The sequence below is a fragment of the Callorhinus ursinus genome, unplaced genomic scaffold, assembly GCF_003265705.2.
Source record: "Callorhinus ursinus isolate GAN/ISIS: 27379988/994484 unplaced genomic scaffold, GSC_fseal_2.0 scaffold7, whole genome shotgun sequence".
Taxonomy (NCBI): Eukaryota; Metazoa; Chordata; class Mammalia; order Carnivora; family Otariidae; genus Callorhinus; species Callorhinus ursinus.
The window spans coordinates 10,053,125-10,081,062 of NW_027397069.1; the positions used below are offsets into that span (position 1 = coordinate 10,053,125).

At 38.8% G+C, this 27,938-nt stretch overlaps 1 protein-coding gene across 1 annotated transcript in view; it reads right to left on the reverse strand.

Moving 5' to 3' along the window:
* DNAJC3 (DnaJ heat shock protein family (Hsp40) member C3) overlaps positions 1–27,938 on the reverse strand; it is a 69,331-nt gene that overhangs the window by 24,091 nt on the left and 17,302 nt on the right. Inside the window, exons 2-5 of the mRNA XM_025874670.2 lie at positions 27,564–27,674; positions 18,377–18,501; positions 16,329–16,403; positions 572–724 (exon numbers count right to left, since the gene is read on the reverse strand). Of these exons, the coding sequence (XP_025730455.1) occupies positions 572–724; positions 16,329–16,403; positions 18,377–18,501; positions 27,564–27,674 (464 nt within the window). The remainder of the gene's footprint in view (positions 1–571; positions 725–16,328; positions 16,404–18,376; positions 18,502–27,563; positions 27,675–27,938) is intronic.

Sequence of the window (27,938 nt, forward strand, 5' to 3'; positions counted from 1 at the left end):
AAACTATACATCAAAGTGCTATGAAAATGATAAATAAACATGAATTATGATTGCTTCTACTGTAATATTTTAGTAGACTTCCTTCTGAAGCCATGTGTCATTCAATCCTTCAGAGGCAAGCAAACTACAGACTTAGGTTTCCTATCTAGAAACTCTGGATCTTGTCAACTCCATCTGCTTCTTCCCTAGAAACTTACTCTCAACACTCCTCTTCACCACAAACATTATTTTTTCTTTTCCTTCAAGCAATTCTTTCATCTTTTATCCCATTATCTAACCTCCCAAGTTCTCTCCCCCAAACACAAAATGTAAAATCAAACAAAAATAGCAAAGCAAGCAATATATAAAAATATGTTAACTCCTCCACAGTACATTCAGTACATTTACTGAAAACTTCAGTTCCAAATTTTGTTCTATCTAAACATGTCAGAGCTAAAAGCCCAAAGACCAATCTGATTTTATCCTGTCTAGGTTTATTTGTAATACGTAACATGTCAAAGTGCATAAACATGCCTTAGAGTAAAAAGCAGTGTGTGTCAGGCCTGCCAGCTGCAATGTCTGAGAAACTTACCTCTAAAATCTTATCAAGGAAGGTTATAGCAGCAATATGATCTGAGCTCTCGAAAGCATCAAGTGCTTGGGAGCGCAAACGCTGCATTTCATCAGATTTCACAAGTTGCAACTGGGCTTCCTTTTCTTCATTTTCACTTGGGTTAGATTTGAGCTGTAAGAATGAGAAATTAATGAGAAATTTTTAATCTCTTAAATCTAATACCTGCAGTACACACCACTATCTGACCATTTTAAATCCTTAAGTTCACTGGGGGGAAAGGGTAAAGAGACGCTGGCCACATGGGCTCCTCCCAGGACTTGCCCTGGCACTGACCAGCGGGAGGGCATCTTTGCCTCCACTCGGGCCGACAGTACACAGGCGCAAGCTGGAAGCTGGGGGCAAAAGACCCGGGTCCCCCGAACCTGACCAGGAAGCAAACAAACACATTTAGGAACGCGAAAGGGCAGAGAAGAACGAAGTATGGAGAGCTCTCACCTCACTCTTAGGTACAGCTCTGCAGAGTCATGTGAGTTTTGTGTATTCTGCCTTCTAGCTCTATTTCCTAAATATGTATTTTTAAGTATAATTTTACCAAAATAATGAAAAACAGGGAAACTGAGGAGAGGGCATGTTTTTTAGAGGTTATAGGACGAAGATTTGATACCAGAGAGGCTAAGGTGTAATGAGAAAGGAAGAATTTATGGGGAAAGATGAGAGAGTAATACTTTATATTAAAAAGACTTAGAGTTTTAAGAGGTCTACACATTTTCTCTTTTTTAATAACTTTATCAAGGTATAATTCATACCATAAAACTCATCCATTTTGAGTGTGCAATTCTGATTTTTAACATATTTAGCAAGTATGTACCCACTACCACAGTGTTAGACCATTTCTGTCAACCTTTTAAGATCCCTTGTGTCTGCTTATAGTTCATTCCTACTCCCAGACCAGCCTCAGGCACAGCGACTCTTAATAATTTCTAGCTCCAAAAAAAAAAAAAATAGTAATAATAATTTCTAGCTCCAAATGGAAAATCTTAAGCTTCATGACTTAGAAAAATTGGGTGCCTACATTAAAAAGCTCTGACTTGGGCAAAGGGGGACTTTTTTCCTGGCGATTATAGTTTGTGTAATAATTCCTGAAATCGAATATTCTTACTACAGATGGGAATTGTAGTTGGAAGGTTCCTATTTTGGGTGAGGTGCAGCCAATGGTAGATTGTTTCTAGAAATGTCTCTCCTTCAACTGACCAATCATACTGCTCCCCCTTTTTAGCTAAAAAACACCCCCACCACTAGCTACCTGGTAGTAGAGAACACTCCAAACGAGAAACCTCAAGAATACTATTTCTGAGTAGAGGCTCTATATTTCTCCATTTTGGTTTTTGGATACTTTAGGTATTGTTTTGTCTGTTTAACCATTGGCTTTTGACAGAATGGATAGGGCTCCAAGTATTCACTGGTAACTAGGAATTAACAACCTCAGCTTGCTCTGAGAATTGTCCCTGCATGACTGAATTCCCCAGGTGAAGGGAGTTGCTGTAAGCCATGGCATGCTAACCTATGACTGTTCTGTCATCATCAGGATGGTCCTGAACACTTCTGGCACACCACGTCAGAAGAAAGACAAATGTGTAGGTCCTTTGCTCTGGGTAAAGGTAATTTATTGATTAACTTGTTTCCTATATGTACATTACTGCTCCATTTTGAACAGAATACATTAGAATGATTTAGAGACTGCCTCTTCTGGATGGGATTTGCATCCATTTTCCCTCAAACTTTAGAGTCTGATCTCTACCACATGATTTTCCTTGTTGGAAGGTGAGAGCAGGGAAAGCCCTAAAGCTTGAGGTTGAGGATGGAGGGCTCAACCTCGCTCAGTGGTCAGACAACGGGAATGGGCAAGAGGGAGTGAAGTCAGGTCCTCTGGACCTCTCTGAGGATAGAGGGAGCTAGGAGAGAAGGAGGGGATTCTTGCAAGGAGGTAAGAAAGGAGTCTGAAAAACAAACGAAGGACTTATAACCCTGAGAAGTTTCCAAGTAAGTTAAGGGAGATGAACATTTTCACTCTTACCACAGGTGGGGGACTCCTCCTAGGATACGTACATGTGGAGACTGGACCTGCTAGCATTTCCCTCTCTCCTTTTTTCATGTTTCTTTTTAGTGTTTCATATTTCTGACCCTCTCAGACAAACCTCTACCTATGACATTAATTTATTTCTTATTTCTTACCATTTACTGTGATCACTGAGCTTTTGGATAAAAGCCCGTACTAGCTATGGGATGGGGGTTTGTTAAAAGGGATGAGCTGCTCTCTAATCTAAATACACCCCTATTCTGGGACTTCACATGAAAACAATGGGTTGGTAATTGTAGTGGGCAGACTTCTAAGATGGCCCCAAAAGACCCCCACCGCCTGGAATTCATACCTTTGTGTGATCCCCTCCCCTAGAGTACAGGATAGAGCTGGTAACTCCCTTTAACAAACAGAATATGAGAGAGGTGACAGGATGTCACTTCCTTAGTTAGGTACAAAACTCTGTGACCTCCATCTGACTAGCATTCATTCTCTCTTGCTGGCAATCTCTTGTGATGAAGCAAGCCGCCATGCTGTGAGATGCTTTATGGAGAGACCCACAAAAGAAAGAACCAAGGGAAGCCTCTAGCCGGCACTCAGAAAAAGAGGCCTCAAGTCTAACAGCTCAAGAGGAATTAAATCCTGCCAACAATGAAATGAGTTTCATTCAGCCAAATCTTCAGATAATACTGCAAGCTTACCTGACACCTTGACTGTGGCCTAGGAGAGGCCCCGAAGCAGAGGACCCAGCTAAGCCCGCCCCGATTCCTGACCCCATGAACTATGTGTTGCTTTAAGCTGCTAACTTTGAGTAATCTGTTTAGCAGCAATAGATAATATAGTAGTTTTACTATTTTTCAATGGCTAGATTGTGAATATTGCCAAACAGATTTTGTGTTATTAATGTTTTAAAACAAAGTCTAAATGGGGAAAAAAAAAAACACCTAAGCCCAAACCTTGATTTTATCACTTATTATCTGTATATTATTTACATTATCTTCACCAAAAAGGGGGGGATAATAATGATGTGGGAAACAAAGGCAAAAGAAAAAACTAAATTTCCTTACTATTTATAGTCCTTGAAACAAGCAGAGTGACCTTCCTCTAGGAACTCAAGTACCTCGATGTTGATACTTTGCTAAGGGCAAAAGGCAATCTTAGCCCAACGCCCAGGATCCTGTGAGTCTACTTTAACATATAAAAATTCCTTTGGAAACTTCCTTTATCTCTACCTGAACCCCACTCCCTGCCAAGATACATGTTAGCAATCATCCTCCAAGTATATGGCCCACTGATACATATCTGAAAAGGGTCTCAGGACTAAGATTTCACTAGACAGTAATAAATGACCTTTTCCGAACAATGGCAAGCCCCCTCAAGGTCCTGGAAATCTTGTTTCCAAAATACCTTGGAGGTTTGTACTGTCCCTAACCCCCTCCCAACCTCAAAGTATATAATCAGTCACCCATCACAACCCCAGTGCAGCTTTCTGCCCATGGGTCCTACTGCCATGCTTTAATAATAACCACCTTTTTTGGACCAATGTCTCAAGAATTCTTTCTTGGCCATTGGCTCTGAGCCCCAACATTTCCTACATCAATAATGCTTACACCCTGAGGAATAGTCATTGAGAAATTAAAAAGATACTTCATGCAGCATGTACTCCAAAAAATGCTAATAAAAATTCCAAGCTCCTTTTTTGAACTTTCTATAGTATATAAATTGACAATGAGGACAGAATGCAATACTTTAAACGGCTATTCAATTTATTTCCCTCCCACTGCATTACATATCAGCCAACTTAAACTGGGTGCCCTCTATGGAAGTTCGCATAATTAAAGTCCCAGAATAGCACCTGGGTGGCTCAGTCGGTTGAGCATCTGACTCTAATGGTTTTGGCTCAGCTGTGATCTCAGGGTCCTGAGATCGAGCCCCGCCTCGGGCTCTGTGCTCAGTGCAGAGTCCGCTTGCCCCTCTCCCTCTGCTCCTCCACTCCTCTCTACCCCATGCACTCTCTCTCAAAAAAATAAGATCTTAAAAAAAAAAAAAGTCTCAGAATAATAAGAGCTTAATTTGATGCAAGGTCAAAATAAAATTAGATTTTGGCATAAAATACATTCACCAAACCGCTTGTTGCTCAAGAAATTAATCTTTCCAACTCTATTAAATTTAATTATGGTTTTAAGAGGTAAGTAGCACAAATTTCATTTTTCATTTGATACTAATTGATAACATGGAAAAATATGTAATATTTGAGGTATATTGGAACATTCCCCAGTGACTTCTAAAGTTTGCCTTCACAAATTCTTTCTGCAGTCTTTGCTAAGGGAACTATACAAAAATAATACCAACTAATTTGAATGTCAATAAAAAGAAAAAGTAAGACCCAATTTTTGAAAAGCAATTGTATCCAAGTCAAGGGGTGGGTGATTGAGTTACTGTTTTAACGTACTTGTAATTTTCTAGAGGAAGCTAGTGATTACCTGTAAACCTTATTAAGCATGCATGTTGAAATTCCTGAGTGATGACTAAGAGAAAAAGACACAGTATGTATAACAGTATAGAAAGAACAGAATAAGGAAGAAAAATCTCAATCAGTTACAGGAGGGAAGAAAGAGAAGGGTGGACTGACAGAAAAGAAACAGTTGGATAAACAGAATCTAATAGAAACAGACACAAAAGACGTCAAGTTGCATTTCTTATACCAACCAAGCCAGCAAAAATTACCCTGTTCATACCAAGTGTTGTTGAAGATACGGGGCACATGGAACCCTCGTACGCCGCTGGTGGGAATATACGTTTGGATAACCACTTAACAGGACAGTGCCTAACTGTCTGGCCAGGTTAAAAATGCCCAGAACTTTCAAAGCAGCAATTATCCTCTCAGGTATATACCCTAGAGCAGCAATTGGAGTGTGATCCAGGGACCCTTGGGAATCCTTAATACCCTTTCAGAGGTGTGCGGGGACAAAAGTATATATGGATAAAAGACAACGCATTCAAAGTGCAGGATAAACCAATGGATTTCATTATGACAGAGTACTAAAAGTTCACTCATAAGATTTCAGAGTCCACATTGCAACTAACCAATAATAACTACTGGAGTTTGGTATAACCTCAAAGAATATCCACAGCTATATAAAAACGTTTATTAAAACATTCTTCCTTTTTCCAACCACTTAAATGTGTGAGCCACATTTTCTTCAGTAATACTTCAACCAAAATATAAATCAGATCTGGGAACCTGATTGTCTTCAACTAAGCCAGACATTAAAGAGATTTGCAAAAATGTAAAAAATACCACTTATTAATTTTTTAAAAAGATTTTATTTATTTGACAGAGAGAGAGACAGTGAGAGAGGGAACACAAGCAGGGGGAGTGGGAGAGGGAGAAACAGGCTTCCCGCGGAGCAGGGAGCCCGATGCGGATACGGGGCTCAATCCCAGGATTCTGAGCCAAAGGCAGACACTTAACTACTGAGCCACCCAGGGACCCCTAAATTTTTTATTGTTTTTGAAAATATAATCAGGTTGCATGCAAAAAAAATCTATATTATCATATAATGGGTTTGTTACTTTTAAATTAGTATTTTTTTAATTTCTAAAATTAGCTTCTAGTACTGTAAATATTGATATAAACAAAAGCTCTTTGGAGTCCTCAATATTTAACAGTATAATGGGATCCTGAGACCAATCCTGAGCATTGCTGCCCTAAAGGGATTCACCATCATAGGAAAAATGAGCAAGAATGTCACTGAACCTTGAGGCGCCTGGGTGGCTCAGTCACTTAAGCATCTGCCTTTGGCTTGGGTCATAACCCCGGAGTCCTGGGATCGAGCCCGACATCAGGCTCCCTGCTCCGCGGGAAGCTGGCTTCTCCCTCTCCCACTCCCCCTGCTTGTGTTGCCTCTCTCGCTGTCTCTCTCTCTCTGTCAATTAAATAAATAAATAAAATCTTTAAAAAAAAAAAAGAAACTCTTAACAAGGAAGTAATCTAAGAAATCATCTTGCTCAACCAACTCCCACTTTGTAAATGAAAATACTGAGTCTCATAAATGGTAACTTGCCCAACATCACACCAGCTAATCAGGAGAAAAGTGGGGTGGGTCTCCCAACTTCTAGTCATGTATCACTCTCTTTTTTTTTTTTTTAAGATTTTATTTATTTATTTGACAGAGAGAAACACAGTGAGAGAGGGAACACAAGCAGGGGAGTGGGAGAGGGAGAAGCAGGCTTCCCGCCGAGCAGGGAGCCTGATGTGGGACTCGATCCCAGGACCCTGGGATCATGACCTGAGCCGAAGGCAGACGCCCGACACAGGGCTCAATCCCAGGTTCCTGGGATCCTGACCAAGCCAAAGGCAGATACTTAACAACTGAGCCACGGGTGCCTGGGTGGCTCAGTTGGTTAAGCGACTGCCTTCGGCTCAGGTCATGATCCTGGAGTCCCGGGATCGAATCCCGCATCGGGCTCCCCGCTCGGTGGGGAGTCTGCTTCTCCCTCTGACCCTCTTCCCTCTTGTGCTCTCTATCTCTCATTCTCTCTCTCTCAAATAAATAAATAAAAATTAAAAAAAAAAAAAAAAAAAAACAACTGAGCCACCCAGGCGCCCCTCATGTATCATTCTTAATCTTATCTTGTTATCTAGACAAGTTTATATGTCACTTTTTATAAATATCTCTGTGCTATTAACTTTTCACATATTTAGGGCTTATTTCTTCCAACTAAAGGGTAAACTGCTGAAGAACAGGATCTATGTCTTAATGCCTCAAATGAATGCCTATTTTTTCTTTTTCATTTAATACTAATTCACTTAACCTATGAGCTAGGTTGTTCGATCTCTAATTTTAGATAAAGAAATTGAATGATTATATAACTTGCCAGAAATCTTGCTTTGGATGATGGTAATGAAGATCAATCATGACAGGAGAAAACATTTACTAAGAGCTTTCTGTATTTCAGGCCCTATTCTAAGCTAAACCAAAAAACCTAAAGGACATTTTGGATTATCCTCCTTTTACACACAGGGGGATTCTGTGGCTCAAAGTCACTTCCAGAGCCTACATTCCTAACTGTTCTCTCCTATGTGTACAATGACCCCAAAGATGCAAGCTGCCTACCTGACATCTCCAACAGACATCTTTTTTTTTTTTAAAGATTTTATCCATTTATTTGACAGAGAGAGACACAGCGAGAGAGGGAACACAAGCGGGGGAGTGGGAGAGGGAGAAGCAGGCTTCCCGCCAAGCAGGGAGCCTGATGTGGGGCTCGATCCCAGGACCCTGGGATCATGACCTGAGCCGAAGGCAGACGCCTAACGACTGAGCCACCCAGGCGCCCTCCAACAGGACATCTTAACAGCAACTCAGTAACAAGGCCAACACAGAATTCCACACCACATTTCCATCCCATTGCCACCATCACCATGCCATCCTGTTTAAACAATGGCTCCTCTTATTATTTAGGACAAAGCCTAGGGTCATGCTAGATTCTTCTTTACGTAATTATGAGTCTGTTTTACTGCTGACATCTTTTAAGCCCCATCCCTCCCTCTTCCCCTCTGCCTCACATCTGACCAAAGTGATAGAGCATAGTTCAATTTCTCTCAAAGTGGAATGAGTCTTAAAATTGATAGAGTCTTACCATTAGCCCATCAACATGACTGCATATGCATAAAAATAGTCTGGCCCACTTCAGTCCAGTTATTAACACTGTTGGTACCATACAGACCGGACCGAGTTTAACTACCATTTAAAGTCTCCAAGAAGCTAACATGACAAAGGCAATGAATAGAGCAGTGTGATAATAAAAATGTATATCTAAGTCTCAAATGGCTCTTTCTATAAGCACAAAGTAAATTTATTAAGTAAAAATATTAAGTTAAAATATTAATATTAATAAGGAGGCATTATTTAACCAGCAGCATTTATTCTTTTAATAGGACATAAAACAACGTGTCTTACAATTGTTGGCTCCTTATATTTGATGACTTATGGTATATGATCCAGTATTACATCTGATTGAAAGAAAACTAGAGCAACTGTATTGAGTTATAGCACAGACTGCTATCTTTATATTAAATTATAACCAAATTTATTTCTTGCCTTTAAAAAGTACTACTCCCAGGACGTCTGGGTGGCTCAGTCAGTTAAGCATCTGCCATCGGCTCAGGTCATGATCCCAGGGTCCTGGGATCGAGTCCCGCATCGGGCTCCCTGCTCAGTGGGGAGTCAGCTTCTCCCTCTCACTCTGCCCCTCCCCCTGCTGTGTTCTCTTGCGCGCGCGCGCGCTCTCTCTCTCTGGCAAATAAATAAAATCTTAAAAAAAAATAAAAAAAAAAAACAAAAAGTACTACTCTCTTTTCTTCCTAGCTCATGATATGTATTGTTTTAAAACTCTGGTTATTTCTGATTTACTGATCTTGAGACAATACAAGCATCCTTTCTGTACTAAAAGGTTAAGATGGAAAAAACAATGCCAAAAGTAATACTGATGCATATAGTGGATTTATGTTAGTTTGATTTGTTTTCAATTAACACAAACTACCAATGAAGAGTTTATTTAAAAATCTTATCAAAGGTTTATACTTGACTTAAAAATTAAATTGGAACTGGCACTGATACTTACCTAATAATATGGTTGCTCACCACAAAAAATGCAAGTTGCTAGCTTTGTCAAAATAATATCAAAATATGAAATAAACATTTAAACTCATCATTGTATTTGGATCTTATGGAATGCTGCTTCGATCTAAATACTTTTCATTTAAACCCAAAGCATGGATAGCAAAGATAAATAAGGAAAAGATAAATAAAACACTGAACACCAAAAACAGAGGAGTTTAAACTACATTTACTGTATCTTGGAGTTGATAAGAAGGAAGAATTCACAGATTACAAATTACTAAATGAGTTGCTGAGAATCAGGATTTTTATAAGAATGAGGGAGCCGAACCTATCATCATTTCAATAGATGCAGAAAAAGCACTTGACAAAGTACAACATCCATTCATGATAAAAAAAAAACCCTCAACAAAGTAGGTTTAGAGGGAACATACTTCAACATAATAAAGGCCATATAGGAAACACCCACAGCTAACATCATCCTCAATGAGGAAAAACTGAGAGCCTTTCCTCTAAGGTCAAGAACAAGATAAGGATGTCCACTCTCAACACTTCTACTCAACATAGCACTGGAAATCCCAGCCACAGCAGTCAGACAACAAAAAGAAATAAAAGGCATCCAAATCAGTAAGGAAGAGGTAAAACTTCCACTCCTTGCAGATGACATGATACTACACACAGAAAACCAAAAAGACTCCACCGAAAAGCTGCTAGAACTGATAAATTCAGTAAAGTCACAGGATACAAAATCAATCTACAGAAATCTGTTGCGTTTCTATACACCAATAATGAAGCAGCAGAAAGAGAAATTGGGAAAACAATCCCATTTACAACTGCATCAAAAATAGTAAGATACCCAGGAATAAACCTAACCAAAGAGGTAAAAGACCTGTACTCTGAAAACCGTAAAACACTGGGATGAAAGAAATTAAAGACGACACAAAGAAATGAAAGACATTCTGTGCTCACGGATTGGAAGAACAAATACTGTTAAAACGTCTACACTACCCAAAGCAATCTATACATTTAATGCAATCCCTCTCAAAATACCAACAGCATCTTCCACAGAGCTGGAACAAACTATCCTAACCTCTGTATGGAACCACAGAAGACCACGAATAGCCAAAGCAATCTTGAAAAAGAAAAGCAAAGCTGGAGGCATCACAGTTCCAGACTTCGAGTTAATTACAAAGCTGTAGTAATCGAACCAGTATGATACAGGCACAAAAACAGACCCATAGATCAAGGGAACACAATACAAAACCCAGAAATACACCCACAATCATATGGTCAATTAATCTTTGACAAAGCCAGAGAGAAGATCCAATGGGAAAAAGAGAGTCTCTTCAACAAACTGGAGAGCCACATGCAAAAGAATGAAACCAGACCACTTTCTTACACCATACACAAAAATAAATTCAAGATGGATTAAAGAACTAAATGTGAGCTCTGAAACCATAAAAGTCCTTAAAGAGAGCACGGTCAGTAATATCTCTGCCATTGGCTATAGCAACTTTTTTCTAGATATGACTCCTGAGGCAAGGGAAATAAAATAAAAAATAAACTATTGGAATTACATCAAAATAAAAAGCTTCTGCACTTGGGGTGATGAACACAGAGTAATGTATGGAAGTTCTGAATTACTATATTGTACACATGAAACTAATTTAGCACTGTATGTTAACTGAAATTAAACTTTAGGGGCGCCTGGGTGGCTCAGATGGTTAAGCATCCCTCTTGATTTCAGCACACGTCACGATCTCAGGGTTGTGAGATCGAGCCCTGGTTCAGGGTCTGCACGGGGCATGGAGCCTGCTTAAGATTCTCTCTCTCCCTCTCTCTCTGGGGCTCTACACACACACAGTCTCTCTCTCTCTAAAAAAAAAAAAAGAAAGAAAGAAAAGAAAAGAAAAAGAAATAAGAGAGTTGTATTTTCTCTACCCATCCTTCTCCCCTACATAATTTCTCTCCGGGCTCCTATCTCATGGACATGTAACCAATCTGAACAATCCAGAAACCTGGGCATCATACCTAATTCTTCCTTCTCCCTTACCCCATTCATTGTATCTCTCTGGATCCAATCTCCTAAATGTCTACCTATTTCTCTCAATCCCCACCTACGCTAGCCTAATCTTTGGCCTCCATAAAGTCATACTTGGATTACTTACTGTAACAGCTTCACTATCAGACTGTCTGCTTTCACTCATGTCTTCTTCCAATCCATTCTCCAGAGTAGCCCGGATTTTATGGAAGAAAACCCTGATTCCCAGCATAAAGCCTCCATGACCATATAAAAACAAAACAAAAACCAAAAAACCCAGCTCCTGGGCCTACATATGTCTTCTTTGCAATCAGACCACTGCTTCCCTGTCCAGTTTTCTCAGCTCCTACTCTCATCATACTCGAGGCATTATTTTCTTAAGTGACAAGGATGCTTACCTGCTGCCAGGATGGCCCTCCCAGCCACTTTGCTAACACAGATTCATTCACCCTCTTAACATTCAGATTTCCAGTACATCCCCTCCTTTAAGAAAGCCCTTCTTGACCAGACCCCCAAATCCCAGTCAAGTTAGGGGACCATTCTGTCTGTTCCTGTAGGGCTCAATCACAACACTTTAGTTATATGGTATCATATTTGCCTGATTATTTCTTACCCTAGTATAATCTTTCCAAGGCAGAGACTAGTTTTCTTCATCAGCAACTCTCCAACATCTACCACACTGCCTTGCAAATAATATGCACTCAGTGTTCGCTGAACTAACAAGCGACTAAACGCACTGGGGACAGCAGGGGTCAGTGATCGCTCAAAGACAAACTAAACTATGTAAGACACTGTTTAGGATCATGACAGCTGATATGGACCTGAGGTGATGCTTATTTACAGGAGACCCTCCAGCAGCAGAGTAACCTGTACACACAACAAAGAACAAGATCCTCACTGTAGCCCAAAAAGAGATTAAGTATATTCAAACTTCTATTCCACTATGTAAAATGCAGCTGAGTATACTTACCTGGTTGTATATATAGCACTTTATTAGTAAGATTAAATCTTTGCTATATCTAATAGACTGATAAATGCTCTTACTACCACAAAAAGCCCATTTAAGTAAAAACATATAAAGGAAACAAGTTATTATATATCATCTATAATCACAAATCTCTAAAAATTAAAGTATAAGAATTCTTTGATTGATAAAGATAAAATACAGTCGTAACACAAAATTTATCTTTTCAAACCAGACCCAGAAATCATCTATTTTATGATACCAAAATATTTTTTAATATTTTATTTATTTGAGAGAGAGAGACAGAGATAGCAAGAAAGAGAGCACAAGCAGGGAGGAGAGGGAGAAGCAGGCTTCTGGCTGATCAGGGAGCCTGACATGGGGCTTGATCCCTTCCTGGGATCGTGACCCAAGCCAAAGGCAGACGCTTAACCGACTGAGCCACCCAGACTAGGGATTCTCTTTCTCTCTCTCTCTCTTTCCCTCTGCCCCTCCCCTGCCATTTGCACACATGTTCTCTCTCTCTCAAAAATTAAATAAAATTTAGGGCGCCTGGGTGGCTCAGTTGGTTAAGCGACTGCCTTCGGCTCAGGTCATGATCCTGGAGTCCCTGGATCGAGTCCCGCATCGGGCTCCCTGCTCAGGGGGAGTCTACTTCTCTCTCTAATCCTCCCCCCACTCATGTGCTCTCTCTCTCTCTCAAATAAATAAAATCTTTAAAAAAAATTTAAATAAAATTTAATTTAATTTAAAAAACACAGGAGAAAAACTTTGGAACCTAGGGATTGGTGAATAGTTCTTAGGACACCAAAAACACTATACATAGGAGAAAATAGAAAACTGATAAATTGGACATCATCAAAATTAAAAACATTCGCTCTCTCACAAACCCTGTGAAGAGGAAAAGACAAGCCATGGTCTGAGCAAGCACATTTGCAGACCACACATGTGATGAAGTATTTAAAAACATAAAGAACTTCCAAAACACAATAGTAAAAAAGCAAACAATCCAATTAGAACATGGGCAAAAGACATGAACCAGCTTTACACTAAAAAGGATGACAAATAAGCACAAGAATAGATCATTAAACATTAGGGAAATACAAATTAAAAAAACAATGAGCTGTCACTACAAACTTCTCCGAATGGCTAAAACAAAAAACAGTGACAAAACTACATACTGGCAAGGATGCAGAGGAACATAAAATGGCACAGTCACTCTGAAAAGCAATTTGGTGGTTCATTCTAAAACTAAACAATTATGATACAACCCAGAAATTGTACTTCTAGGCATTTATCCCAGGAAAATGAAAACTTCTGTTCACACTAAAACCTGTACAAGAATGCTCATAGCAAAAAAAAAAAAAAGAAAGAAAGAAAAAGAAAAAAGAATGTTCATAGCAGTTTTTTTTTTAAAGATTTTATTTATTTATTTGGCAGAGAGAGACACAGTGAGAGAAGGAACACAAGCAGGGGGAGTGGGAGAGGGAGAAGCAGGCCTCCTGCTGAGCAGGGAATCCGATTTGGGGCTCGATCCCAGAACCCTAGAATCATGACCTGAGCCGAAGGCAGACACTAAACGACTGAGCCACCCAGGCGCCCCGCAGTTTTTTTGATAATAATGAAAAAGTAGAAATAACCCAAAGGTCCATCCACTGATGAATGGATAAATAAAAGGTGACATACACATACCATGGAATACTTAGCAATTAAACAAGCAAAGTGATATATATGCAACAATCTGGATGAATCTTCAGGGAATTCTACTGAGTAAAAAAAGTCAATGCCAAAAGTTTATATAATGTTTTAAGTCCATGTATGCAACATTTTGAAATGTCAAAATTTAAGAAATGAATCACAAACTAGTGGTTGTCCAAAGTTATGGATGAGGGGCCGGAACAGTATGTGAGGAAAGTGGGTGTAGTTATAAAGGGGCAACAGGAGGGGTCCTTGTGGCAACAGAAGCACTCAGTATGTTAACTGCGGTGTAAAGAAAAAGGGTATTGAATTAAACACACACACAGAAGTGAACACTACAACTAAAACTGAGGAAAACTGAATAGACAGGTAGATTGTATCAATGTCAATATCCTGGTTGTAATATCGTACTACAGGTTTACAAGACATTATATTGGGGAAAAGTGGGTATTGGGTAAAGGGTACACAGGATCTCTCTGTATCATTAATTACAACTGTATGTGAATCTACAATTATCTCAATAAAAATTTCAACTAAAAAGAAAAAACCATTCAGTACAGCTGCACATTCTCATGGAAGAATCCTGTAATAATAATAGCAAGGGTGGTTTTAAGAATACACTAGCGGAAGTGTGACTGTCAGAAAACAATCTAAAAATGTAAAGTCTCATCAAAGTCCCCCTTCTTGTTTCTGAGAGGTTTTAATATCAATCACAGAAAAGACATTAATCAAGACATACCCAGAGTTCCAAGAACTCACTTCTCCAAAAGGATACATCCATTGCCCAGTAAGGATTAATTTTTGCTAAAGCTTTATTCTAAACTGTGTTATTTCTAAAAGGCTACTCTAATGTTGTGATTGGAAAAAAGTTCTAAGTAATAGATTTAACCATCTGTTAAAAAGAAGGAAACCCATTCTTATGCTTTATCATTCATCCATCCATTCAACAAATTTCTCACAACACTTGCTATGTACAAGAACTGAGCTGGGAAAAGGTAACCCCAACACCATGGCCTCCCCACCACCTGTCCTTCAGCCTGCTTTCAAGCATCTTCCCAAAAAGTAAGGAAAATTAGACAAACATAAAGGAACATCCAGTTTTACTGAGACCATGAGACAGCTACTGATTAGACTTTAATACAACTAAGTCTAATGTTTTTTGGATTTCTCTGCATATGACTGAGCATTGTGACAAAGGTTATGAAAATATAGAAATTTCAGTTTTATATTCATAGTGGTTATCATCTCATAACTAAGCATTTTTATAAAGTACAAAAATGCAAATAATGAACAATGAGGTTTATACAGTTGACCCTTAGGGTTAGGGGCACCGGCACCACTCACCCCATACAGTCAAATCCACATATAACTTGACTCCTCCAAAACTTAACTACTAGTAGGCTACTGTTTACCAGAAGCCTTATCAATAACAAATAGTCAATTAACATATATTTTGAATGTTATATGTATTATATACTGTATTTTTACAATAAAGTATGCTAGAGAAAAGAAAATTTTATTAAGAAAATCATAAGGAAGAAAAAATACATTTATAGTACTTATACAGTCCACATGTAAGTGGACCCATGCAGTTCAAACCCATTTTGTTCAAAGGCCCACTGTATATATGCTCTTTCTAGACCACTACAAAAACAAATCCAGATAGAGTAAAAATGCAGGTCTTAAAACAAGCTTCATGAGGGAATGAAGACTTTGGCTATCTCTCCAAATCATTTTTCAATTACATGTAATCTGTACCATCCCCCAACAAATCCAAAACACTTTACACATTGTAAAATAGCCATATGGGTAATTATAAAATTCTGTTTTAAGAATGTCTCATTATTCCTTTCAAATCAAATGAAGGGTTTCCCAAGCACTTTTAGAATAGTTCAGCTGACATCTCTAGATTCTCATGGAAAACAAAGCAGAACATGTGAGCTATATAAACTGAATTAAAATTATGTATTATTGGGCGCCTGAGTGGCTCAGTTGGTTAAGTGACTGCCTTCGGCTCAGGTCATGATCCCAGGGTCCTGGAATCAAGCCTCATGTCGGGCACCCTGCTCAGTGAGAGTCTGCTTCTCCCTCTGACCCTCTCCTCTCTCATGCTAATAAATAAATAAAATCTTTTAAAAAAAATTATATATTCTTTCCACATATTTTATCTTCCAACTATTAAAGTGATTCCCTCATGTCAGTCACTATGTATTAATTCAGAAACTGTGATTTTTATATACACAAATCAGATGATTTTCCCTTTTAGCTATAAAGTTACTGCTAAATGTCTTACTATAAAAAGTCCAATATATTCACTCATCTCCATAAAGATGTTCAACATCTTCATAAAGCCAAATGCAAACTGAACTTACCACTTTTTTAAAATCATCTTCTGCTTCATCAAGTTTTCCTTGTTTGAGTAATAAGTGACCTCTCTGTAATCTTGCCTAGAAAAAAGAAAAAGTGTTCTGAGTACCATGCATTTCCAAATTTTCTTTAAACACAAAGAATAAAACCAAATGCGCTAATGAAGCATTAATGAAATATTTATTTTTCCAATGTCCATTTGACAAAGGACTCTTGAGAACAATTCCTGGAACCACTGAATGTGTATTACTTTTATTAAAGTATGCCTTCTTAAAAATACTTTTTGTGCTATATCCCCAAAAACTGAAAATAGGTGTCCATACAAAATCTTGTACATGTAATATTCATAGCAATAGCTAAAAAGTGGCAACAACCCAAACTCCCACCAACTAATAAATCAATAAGCACACGTGATCTATCCATACAATGGAATATTATCTAACCATAAAAAGGAATGAAGTGTTGACATATGCTACAACATGGATGGACCTTGAAAACAATATGCATAGTGAAAAAGATCAGACACAAAAGGCCACAAACTGTACAATTTCATTTATATGAAGTGTCCAAATAAGCAAATCCATACAGACAGAAAGATACATGGCTGCCAAAGGCCAGGGCATAAATGGGGAGGGGCTGCTAATAAGTACTAGATTTCTTTTGGGGGTGACAAAAGTGTTCTGGAACTAGACAGTGGTGATGCTTACACAACCCTTTGCTCTTCTAAGAATACCAATTCTGTAATGACCAATGTGACCATAAGACAGAAACCACATTGATAGTCCATTAAAACTTATATATAACTTTTACAATACATAAAAATGTCCCTAATCCAGTTAAGTGCATCAACACACATAAAAAGCAAAATGAAAGCCACTTCCACTACCTAATAGCTACTATAATACTAGGAAAATGAACTACTTAACCTTTGTGAAACGTTGTGCTTAGCTAGTTAAAGTAACAGATTAAAGAAAAAAATCTGACGTTTGGGAATTCCATCCTAAAATAGTATTTCAAACCAAACATTCACCCATATCTAATCAGTTATCCCTAGTCCTTTTTGGAATATGGCAAGATATAAACAATAAATGCGTTACCAAATTAATTTTGAAACCATCTAACTTACCCTATTATTTTAAGCCATTACACTGACCTGCCAATCATCAGGATATCCCATTAGACTATAAATTCCTCCATTTCTGAAGCTTCTGTGTTGGTTGCAGGGGAGAATCAGTCTAATTCATGACTGTGTCCTCACCACAAACCACTGCTTAACTGACCTATCTCCTTTTCTTTATTCTTCCTGCTACAGCCTTAATTGGAACTATTATCAGTCACCTGACAGCCTTTTAATTCAACAGCTTTTATGTTATTGCGTTATGTTAATCACCATACATTACTTCATTAGTTTTTGATGTAGTGTTCCATGATTCATTGTTTGTGCATAACACCCAGTGCTCCACGCAGAACGTGCCCTCTTTAATACCCATCACCAGGCTAACCCATCCCCCCACCCCCTCCCCTCTAGAACCCTCAGTTTGTTTCTCAGAGTCCATAGTCTCATGGTTCATCTCCCTCTCTGATTTCCCCCCCTTTATTTTTCCCTTCCTACTATCTTCTTCTTTTTTTAACATATAATGTATTATTTGTTTCAGGGGTACAGGTCTGTGATTCATCAGTCTTACACAATTCACAGCGCTCACCATAGCACACACCCTTCCCAATGTCCATCACCTAGCCACCCCATCCCTCCCACCCACCTCCACTCCAGCAACCCTCAGTTTGTTTCCTGAGATTAAGAGGTCTTTCTAAACCACAAAGCTAACACCACTGCCAATCTTCTAAAAATCAGCGGCTGCACCCGCTGTTCCTCTTTCACACAGACCTTTGATTGCAGAAACTTTGAATTTTTCTTATTGCCCAGTCCTCTACACCACAGCTGCTTTCTCCGTCCTCCAGCTATGCCTAGCAGGCTGGTCCTCACCTTAAAAGACAAATTACCTCTTCCAAATTCCCATAAGTTCTCCTTTAAAGAAAGTTTAGATGCACTTACCGCAGTGAAATCCATCTTCAATTCAATCACTTTAGTTAAATCAGGAAGTGCTGCTTTTGATTTGCCCATAGCTAAAAAGACAGTAGCTCTCCGATAGTAAGCAATATAGTTATCTGGGTCACCATCTGAAAATTAAAATAATAAGTATTAGCTCTTGGTAATTTATTCAAAACCCAAATAACCTGACCAGTACTTGAGTTTGCAATTCTCTTAAGAAAGGTATTAAGAAGGGGCACCTATGTGGCTCAGTCAGTTAAGCATCTAACGCCTGGTTTTGGCTCAGTCATGATCTCAGGGTGGTGAGACTGAGCCCCATATAGGGCTCTGCGCTCAGCACAGAGTCTGCTTGAGATTCTCTCCCTTCTCCCTCCCTCCCTCTCTGCCCCTCCTCCTGCTTGCTCTTTCTCTTGCACCTGCTTGAGTGCTCTCTAAAATAAAGTCTTAAAAAAAAAAAAAAAAGAATTTCTTCCATCAATAATGCATCATGTTGACTAGCAAGATCACTGCAAATAAAGCCAGAACAGGAATGGGATGCCTGGGTGATTCCATCAGTTAAGCATCTGCCTGCAGCTCAGGTCATGATCCTAGGGTCCTGGGATTGAGTCCCACATCAGGCTCCCTGCTCAGTGGGGAATCTGCTTCTCCCTCTCCCTCTGCTGCTCCCCCTGCTTGTGTTCCCTCTCTCTGTGTCAAATAAATAAATTCTTAAAAAAAAAAAAAGAGTATCTTTTATATTTTTAAAGAGGTGCCAAAAAATAAAAATAAAAAAGTATGCACACAGACTATATGGCTACAAAGCTTAAATATTCATTATCTGAAAAGAATTCATAATCTGGCTCTTTAAAGAAAAAGTTTGCCAACGTCTGGGTTAAAATATTAACTATATTCAACTCATAACTTCTATAAGTATGCAATTCAGTCTTTGTCTTTGCTGAAATTTCCTTAAGTAAAATACTGATTGAGAATGTGACTGTGCCTTATTCATAGGACTTTAGAAAATTATAGACTTCCAATTAAACTGACATAGTAAATGTGCAATCTTGGGGCAACTGGGTGGCTCAGTTGGTTACGCGTATGCCTTCGGCTCAGGTCATGATCCCAGGGTCCTGGGATAGAGCCCCACATCAGTCCCGCATCAGGCTCCCTGCTCAGTGGGGAGTCTGCTTCTTCCTCTCCCTCTGCCCCTCCCCCTGGCTCATGCTCACTCGCACTCTCTCTCAAATAAATAAAATCTTAAAAAAAAAAAAGTGCAATCTCTGCTCCCTCACAAATTCCAACTAAAATGGCAGTGAAGAAATAAAGGTACAAATCTTAGGACAAAGGAGGAGAATGGAAATGAGAGCAGGACTAATTAACAATATTTGAAAGAAGGAAAACAGATGGACGCGTTAGGTTTTGAGCTAATTCCACTCTGCTCAGTGCCTACAATTAGAAGCAAACCTCGTGCTGTCAAACAGTCCTTCTAGAAAGCAATTTTGAAACATATATGTTCTTGACCAAATCCAGCCATGTGTTTTAAACAAATAAACATTTATTTATGCACACAGATGTTCCATCATTATAAAATTTACAACTAAAACTCTCTGAAAGTTCTACCCCTGAAGGTCTTATCATTTGAAAAACATGACAAATGGGAATCTATATGGCAGGATAGTATATAATCATTCAAAATCCTAGTTTTGAGCAGTTGTTAATGGCGTTAAACTACCTGAAGTACTGCTGGGCAAAGGTGGAACAGGAGGAGAGAGTAGGCTATACACCATGTATGAAAGAGGTGTACAAATGGCCAAAAGCACACGAAAAGGTGTTTACCTTCACTAATCATTAGGGAAATGCAAATCAAAACCACACCAAGATACCACTTCACATCCATTAGGATGGCTATTATAAAAAGAAAAGAAAAAAGAGGGAAGGAGAGAAACACAGACAGAGATATGGGGAACAATTGCTTGATGGGTACAGAGTTTCAGTATGGGATGATGAAAAAGCTCTGGAGACGGATGGGGTTGCGGGTTGTACAACAATGTGAATGCACTGAATGCCACTAACTTCATACACTCACAAATGGTCAAAATGGTAAATTTTGAAATATGCATTTTATTGTACTACATATTTTATTGTAGTTATATTTTTGAAAAACTAAGAGAACTGGGCATTTTAATTAAAAAAAACTTAATCTTTTTCTCAAATCTAAAACAAAAACCAAAAACAACCCATATACCACAGATAAGCATCACTGAAATTTCTTTCCTGGTCAATTTTGCTTAGAAAACAAGGGAAAAAGAGCACTGTCAGCAGCTGTATATAGGGTATTTCCTACAAAAGACTGTAATTAGCCTGAAGAAAAAGTAAGAAACAGAGTTACTACATTTAGAGCATACATGATATAAATTATTTTTAGGTTCAGTTCATATTCAACTTAGAGTGTGCAATAAATTAAACATGTGGGTCTGGCCATAAGAATGATTTGATACCTAAGGATTTCTGACGCTTAAGTGACTGCCTCTGAACGGAAAAGGAAATTCACCATTGGTCAACAGCAGTTACCTGGGCAGACAGATCGGGTTTTCTTCTTTATACTGTATCTACATACTCCAAAATGTGTCACAATGAACATGGAGTACTTTCATGCCTTATTTACACTAAGCAAAAAATAAATACTAGAAACGACATGATTTAAGACCTGGAGTTTACATCACACACTCTCACCTTCGTATGTCCAAATCCTACTCAGTCTCTGAGACACAGCTTAAATGACCTATTTGATTACACATGTGAAAATATACCTTCCATTCCCTAAATTTCCATAGCCTTCTGTAATACAGTATACCTCTCTTACTATGCCCATAACACTTACCACTCCCTCTGACATTATTTATACATACACCTCAAGCTAGAGAAAATAAATTCCTTGAGTAAATTCACTTTCGTGTCTCCCTATCACCTGGCCCACAGGGACTCAAATAAAAGGAAATGGAAACAAATTCCTGATCACCACAATCAAGGCCAACACTGAGATCTGCCTAGGACAAGCGAGGGACTAGAAGTCAGAATGGACACAGCTTGTTTGTTCTTTCTCTCATTTCCGTAGGACACTGTAATAATACTTGGCAGGTCCCTGGAGCTAGCCAGCTTCCCCACAGGCTCTCCTCACCCCTACCCTCCCCCAGAAGCTCCTCCCTTGCTTCGGGCCTCAATTCCTGGGTCCTTCTCATCGAGAAAGGCTTCTATTTTGTTTGTTTTCCCTAGTGCCATCCTGCTGTGGACAAGAAGGAAGCACACACCAACATCAGCCCAGCCACAGACCAAGGAAAACATTTCCCAGCCTCCGGATGAATGTGGCTCCCTTCCCGTCCGTCCTCCTTCCAGAGCCAGGTCTGTAAACCTGGAGAGCAAATGGTTTGTTGCCACACTCTGTTCCGCCCAGAAGAGGTTTTTGTCAGAGGGGACCAAAGAGGGTGAGGGCTGAGGTCTCTGCTCCATCGCCTGCCCTCTGGTCCCAGCAGCCTTCCTGAGCTGGTGCGGAGGGTCTGGCAGACTCTGCTGTCACTTGCTTTTGGAAGAGGAGCTGCTCATAGATTCTGACCTCACTGGCCCGAGAAAGTTTTCCATTTGGAGTACTTTCCATTCAGGAGGCAAAGCAAACATCTGGTCACATGGCTCCCTTTTTCCCTGCCAGCCACCCCACTCGGGGATTCCAGAGAATGGACATAGCTCTTAAAGAGATGTGCCTCACCAGGATATTCAGATCATTCTCTCATGAAATTAGCCATGGATTTGCAAACACAGATGTTGCTTATTTTGAACTCTGTATCTAGCTAGTTCTTTCAAGAAAAGAAGAATGCTTAGTGCTAACGTTGGGCATTTTATCAAGAAGGCACTTCCACTAAAAATTGCATTGGACTTCACTTTGGGAAAAAACTGACCATTTCAGTCTATGCAGAAAAACCTGCAAGGAGGATTATATATGACACAGCTTTTGTATTAAGTATTTGATTATTCATATATTCAAAATGTCTATATAAAATAATTCTGGAGCATTCACTTTCATTTGCTTTATTCTTCAGTTTTTAGGTATTTTTTAAGACATGAAGTGGGAATTAGAACCCCAATTTATAACAATAAACCTACAAAAATGAGGAAACAAATGGTAATGGCTCAACGTGTGAATCAAGAATCAATGTTCTTAGCTGTATAGGGTCACCTGAATGGCCAAACAAAATAGCTGTCCCTGTAGCTTCATCTTAAAATACCAACAGTTCCTAGAAATCATGTCCATTCCTTTATCACTGTGCATGAAGTAGCAACTGAACAAGGGTTGGTTTAAGAAATTCATGCTTAGTGTCTCATAATACAAAATCTGATAACCTTGAAAATAATCACTTATCCTGTTATCCATTCAATACACAATACAGTTCATTATTTAAAATACAAGTCTACATATAGAAATACCAGATTTCATTTGAAAACAGGTCATTCCAATTGTTATAGTAGTTTATTAGAAATTTGAACATGAGGGGTGCCCGGGTGGCTCAGTCAGTTAAGCGTCTGCCTTCAGCTCAGGTCATGATCTCAGGGTACCTAGGATCCCTGCTCAGCGAGGAGTCTGCTTCCCCCTCTCCCTCTGGCCCTCCCTCCCACTTGTGTTCTCTCTCTCTCTCTCTCTCTCTCAAATAAATGAATAAAATCTTAAAAAAAAAAATATGAACGTGAGAGTTCATCCTAATCCTCAAACTACCAAACAACTCAAATATGAGAAAATTAGCCATAATAAAAAAAACCCACAACTACTATCTGGAGAAAATACATCAGAAAGCCAATTATAAATGATGTAAACAGTGGCAGTGGAAAGCAGAAAGACCACCACCCTTGCCTAGATACAAAAAATGTTTATTCTTGCTCCCAGCTAACCCAACTCTACCTCTTCATTCAAACTTTTACTGAGTACCTACCAGAGATTAAAATAATGACTAAGGGGCACCTGGGAGGCTCAGTCATTAAGCATCTGCCTTTGGCTCAGGTCATGGTCCCAGGGTCCTGGGATCGAGCCCCACATCGGGCTCCCTGCTCAGCAGGAAGCCTGCTTCTCCCTCTCCCACTCCCCCTGCTTGTGTTACCTCTCTGTCAAATAAATAATCTATAAAAAAATAAAAAATAAAATAATGACTAAATAGGATACTACCTATCCTTAAGATGGTGGCTGATACACACAAGTGCGCACACAGAGGAATATTACTCAGCCATAAAAAAGAATGAGAGCTTGCCATTGCAACAACATGGGTAGACCTAGAGGGTATTATGCTAAGTGAAATAAGTCAGAAAAGACAAATACCATATGACTTCACTTATTTTTTTTAAGATTTTTTTTTTTTTTTTTAAGTAATCTCTACACCCAATGTGGGGCTCAAGATGAAGAGTTGCATGCTCCACTGACTGAGCCAGTCAGGCGCCACTTCATCTATTTCATTTTTAAAGATTTTATTTTTAAGTACTCTCTACACCCAACATGGAACGTGAACTTATAACCCCAAGATCAGGAGTCACACGCTCTACCACCTGAGCCAGCCAGCCGCCCTCCATATGACTTCACTTATATGTGGAATCTAAAAAACAGGACAAGCAAAAAAACAGACTCTTCGATCCAGAGAACTGGTGGTTCTGGGGGTGGTGTGGAGAGATGGGTAAAAGAGAGAAAGGAGATTAAGAGGCACAAACTTAGTCATGTTGTAAATAAGTCAGAGATGAAATGTACAGCATGGGGAGATCGTCAACAATACTGTATAACACTGTATGGGGACAGATGACTACACGTATTGTGGTGAGCACTGGATCATGTGCAGAACTGTGAAATCAATGTTGTACAATGGAAACTAATATAACACTGTATGCTAATTATACTTCAATACAAATAATAATGATGATAATAACAATAATACTAAGATTCTACCTATCCCTAGGAAGTTCACGATCTTTTGAATTAGAATGTGACGTCTGGAAAGTTACTAAGTACTCTTTGTTCCCTTCTGTCTAGATGTGACTAGTAATGCCCATCCCCATTTCACAAATGAGGTACAAACGTGATGAGAAAGCATCATGATATGTTTAAGTGACAAATAAATGTAGACATGGATTTTGTTTTTTGATTTAGCAAATTATAAATGGGATGCTGATTTCCTTCCCAAGCAAATGGGGAAACCTATCATTTCAGAAATGCCCACCACTTAATCCACCGCATTAGACATTCATTCCTGCCAGATACAGATAGCTAAGACATTCTGTTAAGTCTGTCAAAAAAGGGATTTCAGATCCTAGAATTCATTGTCTCCGTAAGATCATGATGCAGGAATAAAAGGGCATTTTTCACACTGCACTGCAGTCCCTCTAATGATAAATCTCTAAACAAAACTTGTGTCTGCTTCAAAACACGGAGGTAAGTGCAACTGTTTCAGAAGACTAATTAGAAAGTGGTAATCAACATTCTTCCTTAAATCACAGTTTCCAAGAGATCAAGAATGTTTCCATCACTTCCAAATTTTAAAACTCCTGCCAAAAAATATTCATTTGCCAGATACAAAAAAACTTCAAATCAAATCACTGATAGATCTGTACCATACCGTAGAAACCATTTGTGTTGCTACTGAGTTTTAATACAGAAACCTTTTACTGTGTTAAAAATGTAATCATAAAACATACCAAGCCCAATTTTCAAAATGCACCTAGTAATTTTTCAAAAATGAAAATGGAAGGGTGCCACAACCATAAATAATGTCAACTATAGCATTATAATAAAAAACAATCCCTCGATAACTCACAAGGCTGCTAGCCAAATTCTATTACAAACCCTACTGTCAATTTCTAATCACAGAAGTTAAAGAAATAAAGTACATCACAAAACTGAGCAGCTGGGAAGTATAATAAATGAGTAAACATTTAATGATCTCTTTATACAGTCAGTGTAAAGTAAAGCAACGTGTGAAGACACGAATGCCATTTCCCCACCGCAGCAGAGCTCCTCGGCCTGCAGCAGCGAGCGCACCCTTGGCAGGGTCTACCAGGCAGGAGCCAGGACGGCTCACTGCTGGGGAGAGGCGCTCACTAACTCACTGCACTGCCAGAAGCAGCCAGAGGGGTCATTATAAAATCAGATGTTGGTAAAGGAGACCATTGAAATGGAGGCTCTAAAGCTCTTTTCTGATAAACACACATACACATCTCATAAGAGATTCAATGGACCATGACACCACCCCCATCACTATCTCTCACATAGTGTCATCATATACAACTTAAACTTTATTTTCTAAAGTTAGTTATGATCAGTGTTTTACACAAACTAAAATGATGAATGTCCCAAACTACACTGGTCCTCCTCAGAAATTATGACATGGGCACCATCTGAGAATGGCTGCAACCCGCCAAATCATGACAGACAGGACACTGCTCTGAGCTCTGAATATACAGTAGTGCTTCGCTTTCTACCTTCAATGAATTCCATAAATCAATTACCATGTTCTAGCTTTACTAATTTACGTCTTTTGGTGACTACAATAATATTTTATTGGGTATTTTGGGAAAGAGACATCTCAAGAATTCTTGTATGGCACTGAAGCTAAAGAACAACAGGTAGTCATTTTAAACTACTGTAACAATATTACATGGCCCTAATGTTTCTGCTAAATGTGATATTAAAGAAAGCAAATAATAAAGTATAAAGTAGGTAGGAGGTATAAGTTTCTGCAAATATTCTTGCACTACTAGGGAAGAATCAATATTTTTTTAAGACTTGCTTTATCTAAGACAATAATGGAAATCTTTTTTCATTACTATGCTGCAGCACTGAAGACAGGTCAAATCACCAGAAAAGTGTGGCCTCAGTAATGACATGGTCACATGGTATATGGTCTCTATTGAAAAGTAACTTGTGTGAATTGTTGTGCCAATTACCCACCACTTCCCAAGGTGAGCTAATTGCCAAAATGAAAAAATTTCCTAATAGAAACTTCACATAATTAAGAAAATCCTATTAACACATCAAGTCTGTTTTTTAAAAGTCTTAATTTTCAGAGACATAAAAATTTTATTTCTACATACCTTACATGTGTGATTGTACCCTATTTTCAAAAAAATCTTTATATACATTATTCTCCACCTAACCTTCACAAAGAAATCCTTTTTTGGGTAGCACAGTGAAAACTGCTAGGAATATGCAGGTAACTTGTTTAAGCCAAAATTTACTTACATAACTTGACCAATAATCATAGGATTATCAAGTGGCATAGCCAAGATTAAAATTTAGGTTTCCTATTATTCCAGAGAGCTAATAACACCAGTAATAAAAATCTGAGTTTTCAAAACAGCATGAAGAAAAATATTGCCAAACCAAAATCTAATCATGTTCTGTTTACAAAGTAAATTATAAGAGTAGGATGATAATTTTTCTGGTGAGCAGAACTGTATCTTAGTAAAAATATACAAAAAACAAAAAAACCCCACCTCATTACCCCGCAGTTAACTTGTCACTCTTAACCATCCCAAATAAAGGTGAGAATGTATAAATTTAAAAAAGGATTCAGAAAGTCAATGTCAAAAAGTCCTAGCACAAAAGCGTATGCAGTGACTCATAAGAAAATCCTGTAAGCCCTCACTTAGAACCTATTCATTGTGGCCATCTCGTTTCTCTCGATCCCAACAGATTGAAAGGTGCAAAGACAGCTGACACTACAGACAAATACAAGTGAGCAACAGAACAGCCTAAGAGATGGAGGAAGTTTGGCCAACACGGAAGAGGCAATGGACAACAGGATCCCCCAAAGGCCTCAAAGTAAAATAACTATACCAATGTTCTCAAGTCATCAAGAAAATTAAACCGTCTTCAGTGAAATCTTCTAGGGGGGCAAAAAACTATATAATACAGTGAGAAAAGCTTTCTGTCAAAATTACCTTGAATTATTCTTGGTACTTACAGTAGAAAGTCTTAAGTTACCTGGATAATTCTCTCGTGTTAGATACATATGCATTTAAGTGCTGTGCATTTATTTTATTAATCTATTTCACCCAGAATCCTGCAAATATTTTTAAATGTTTTCTTTAAACATCAAATAATGTTTATTTTAAATGCTATCCAAAGAAGGAGCTGTTAATTATAATTCACTAGAATGGCCCCTGAGGGTTTTGGTTCCAAGATACAAACCTACTGCAGCATGAAACTGAGATAAAGCATCAGCTAGCTGTCCAGCTGCAAGTAATTTCTTGCCCAATTCAAGATGTTTCTCAACATCTGCATTTACTCCACATTCAGCACCTAAAAACAACAACAAAAATAAGTTAACTTTCCATGACCAAGATTTAATTCAGAAGAATAAAATGTTAAAAATATGGGGCACCTGAGTGGCTTAGTTGGTTAAGCATCTGCCTTCAGCTCAGGTCAATGATCCTAGGGTCCTGGGATCACCCTGTGTCGGGCTCCCTGCTCAGCACGGAATCTGCTCTTCCTCTCCCTCTGCCCAACCCCCCAATCGACCGCACTCTCTCCCCGTCTCTCAAATAAATAAATAAAATCTTTAAA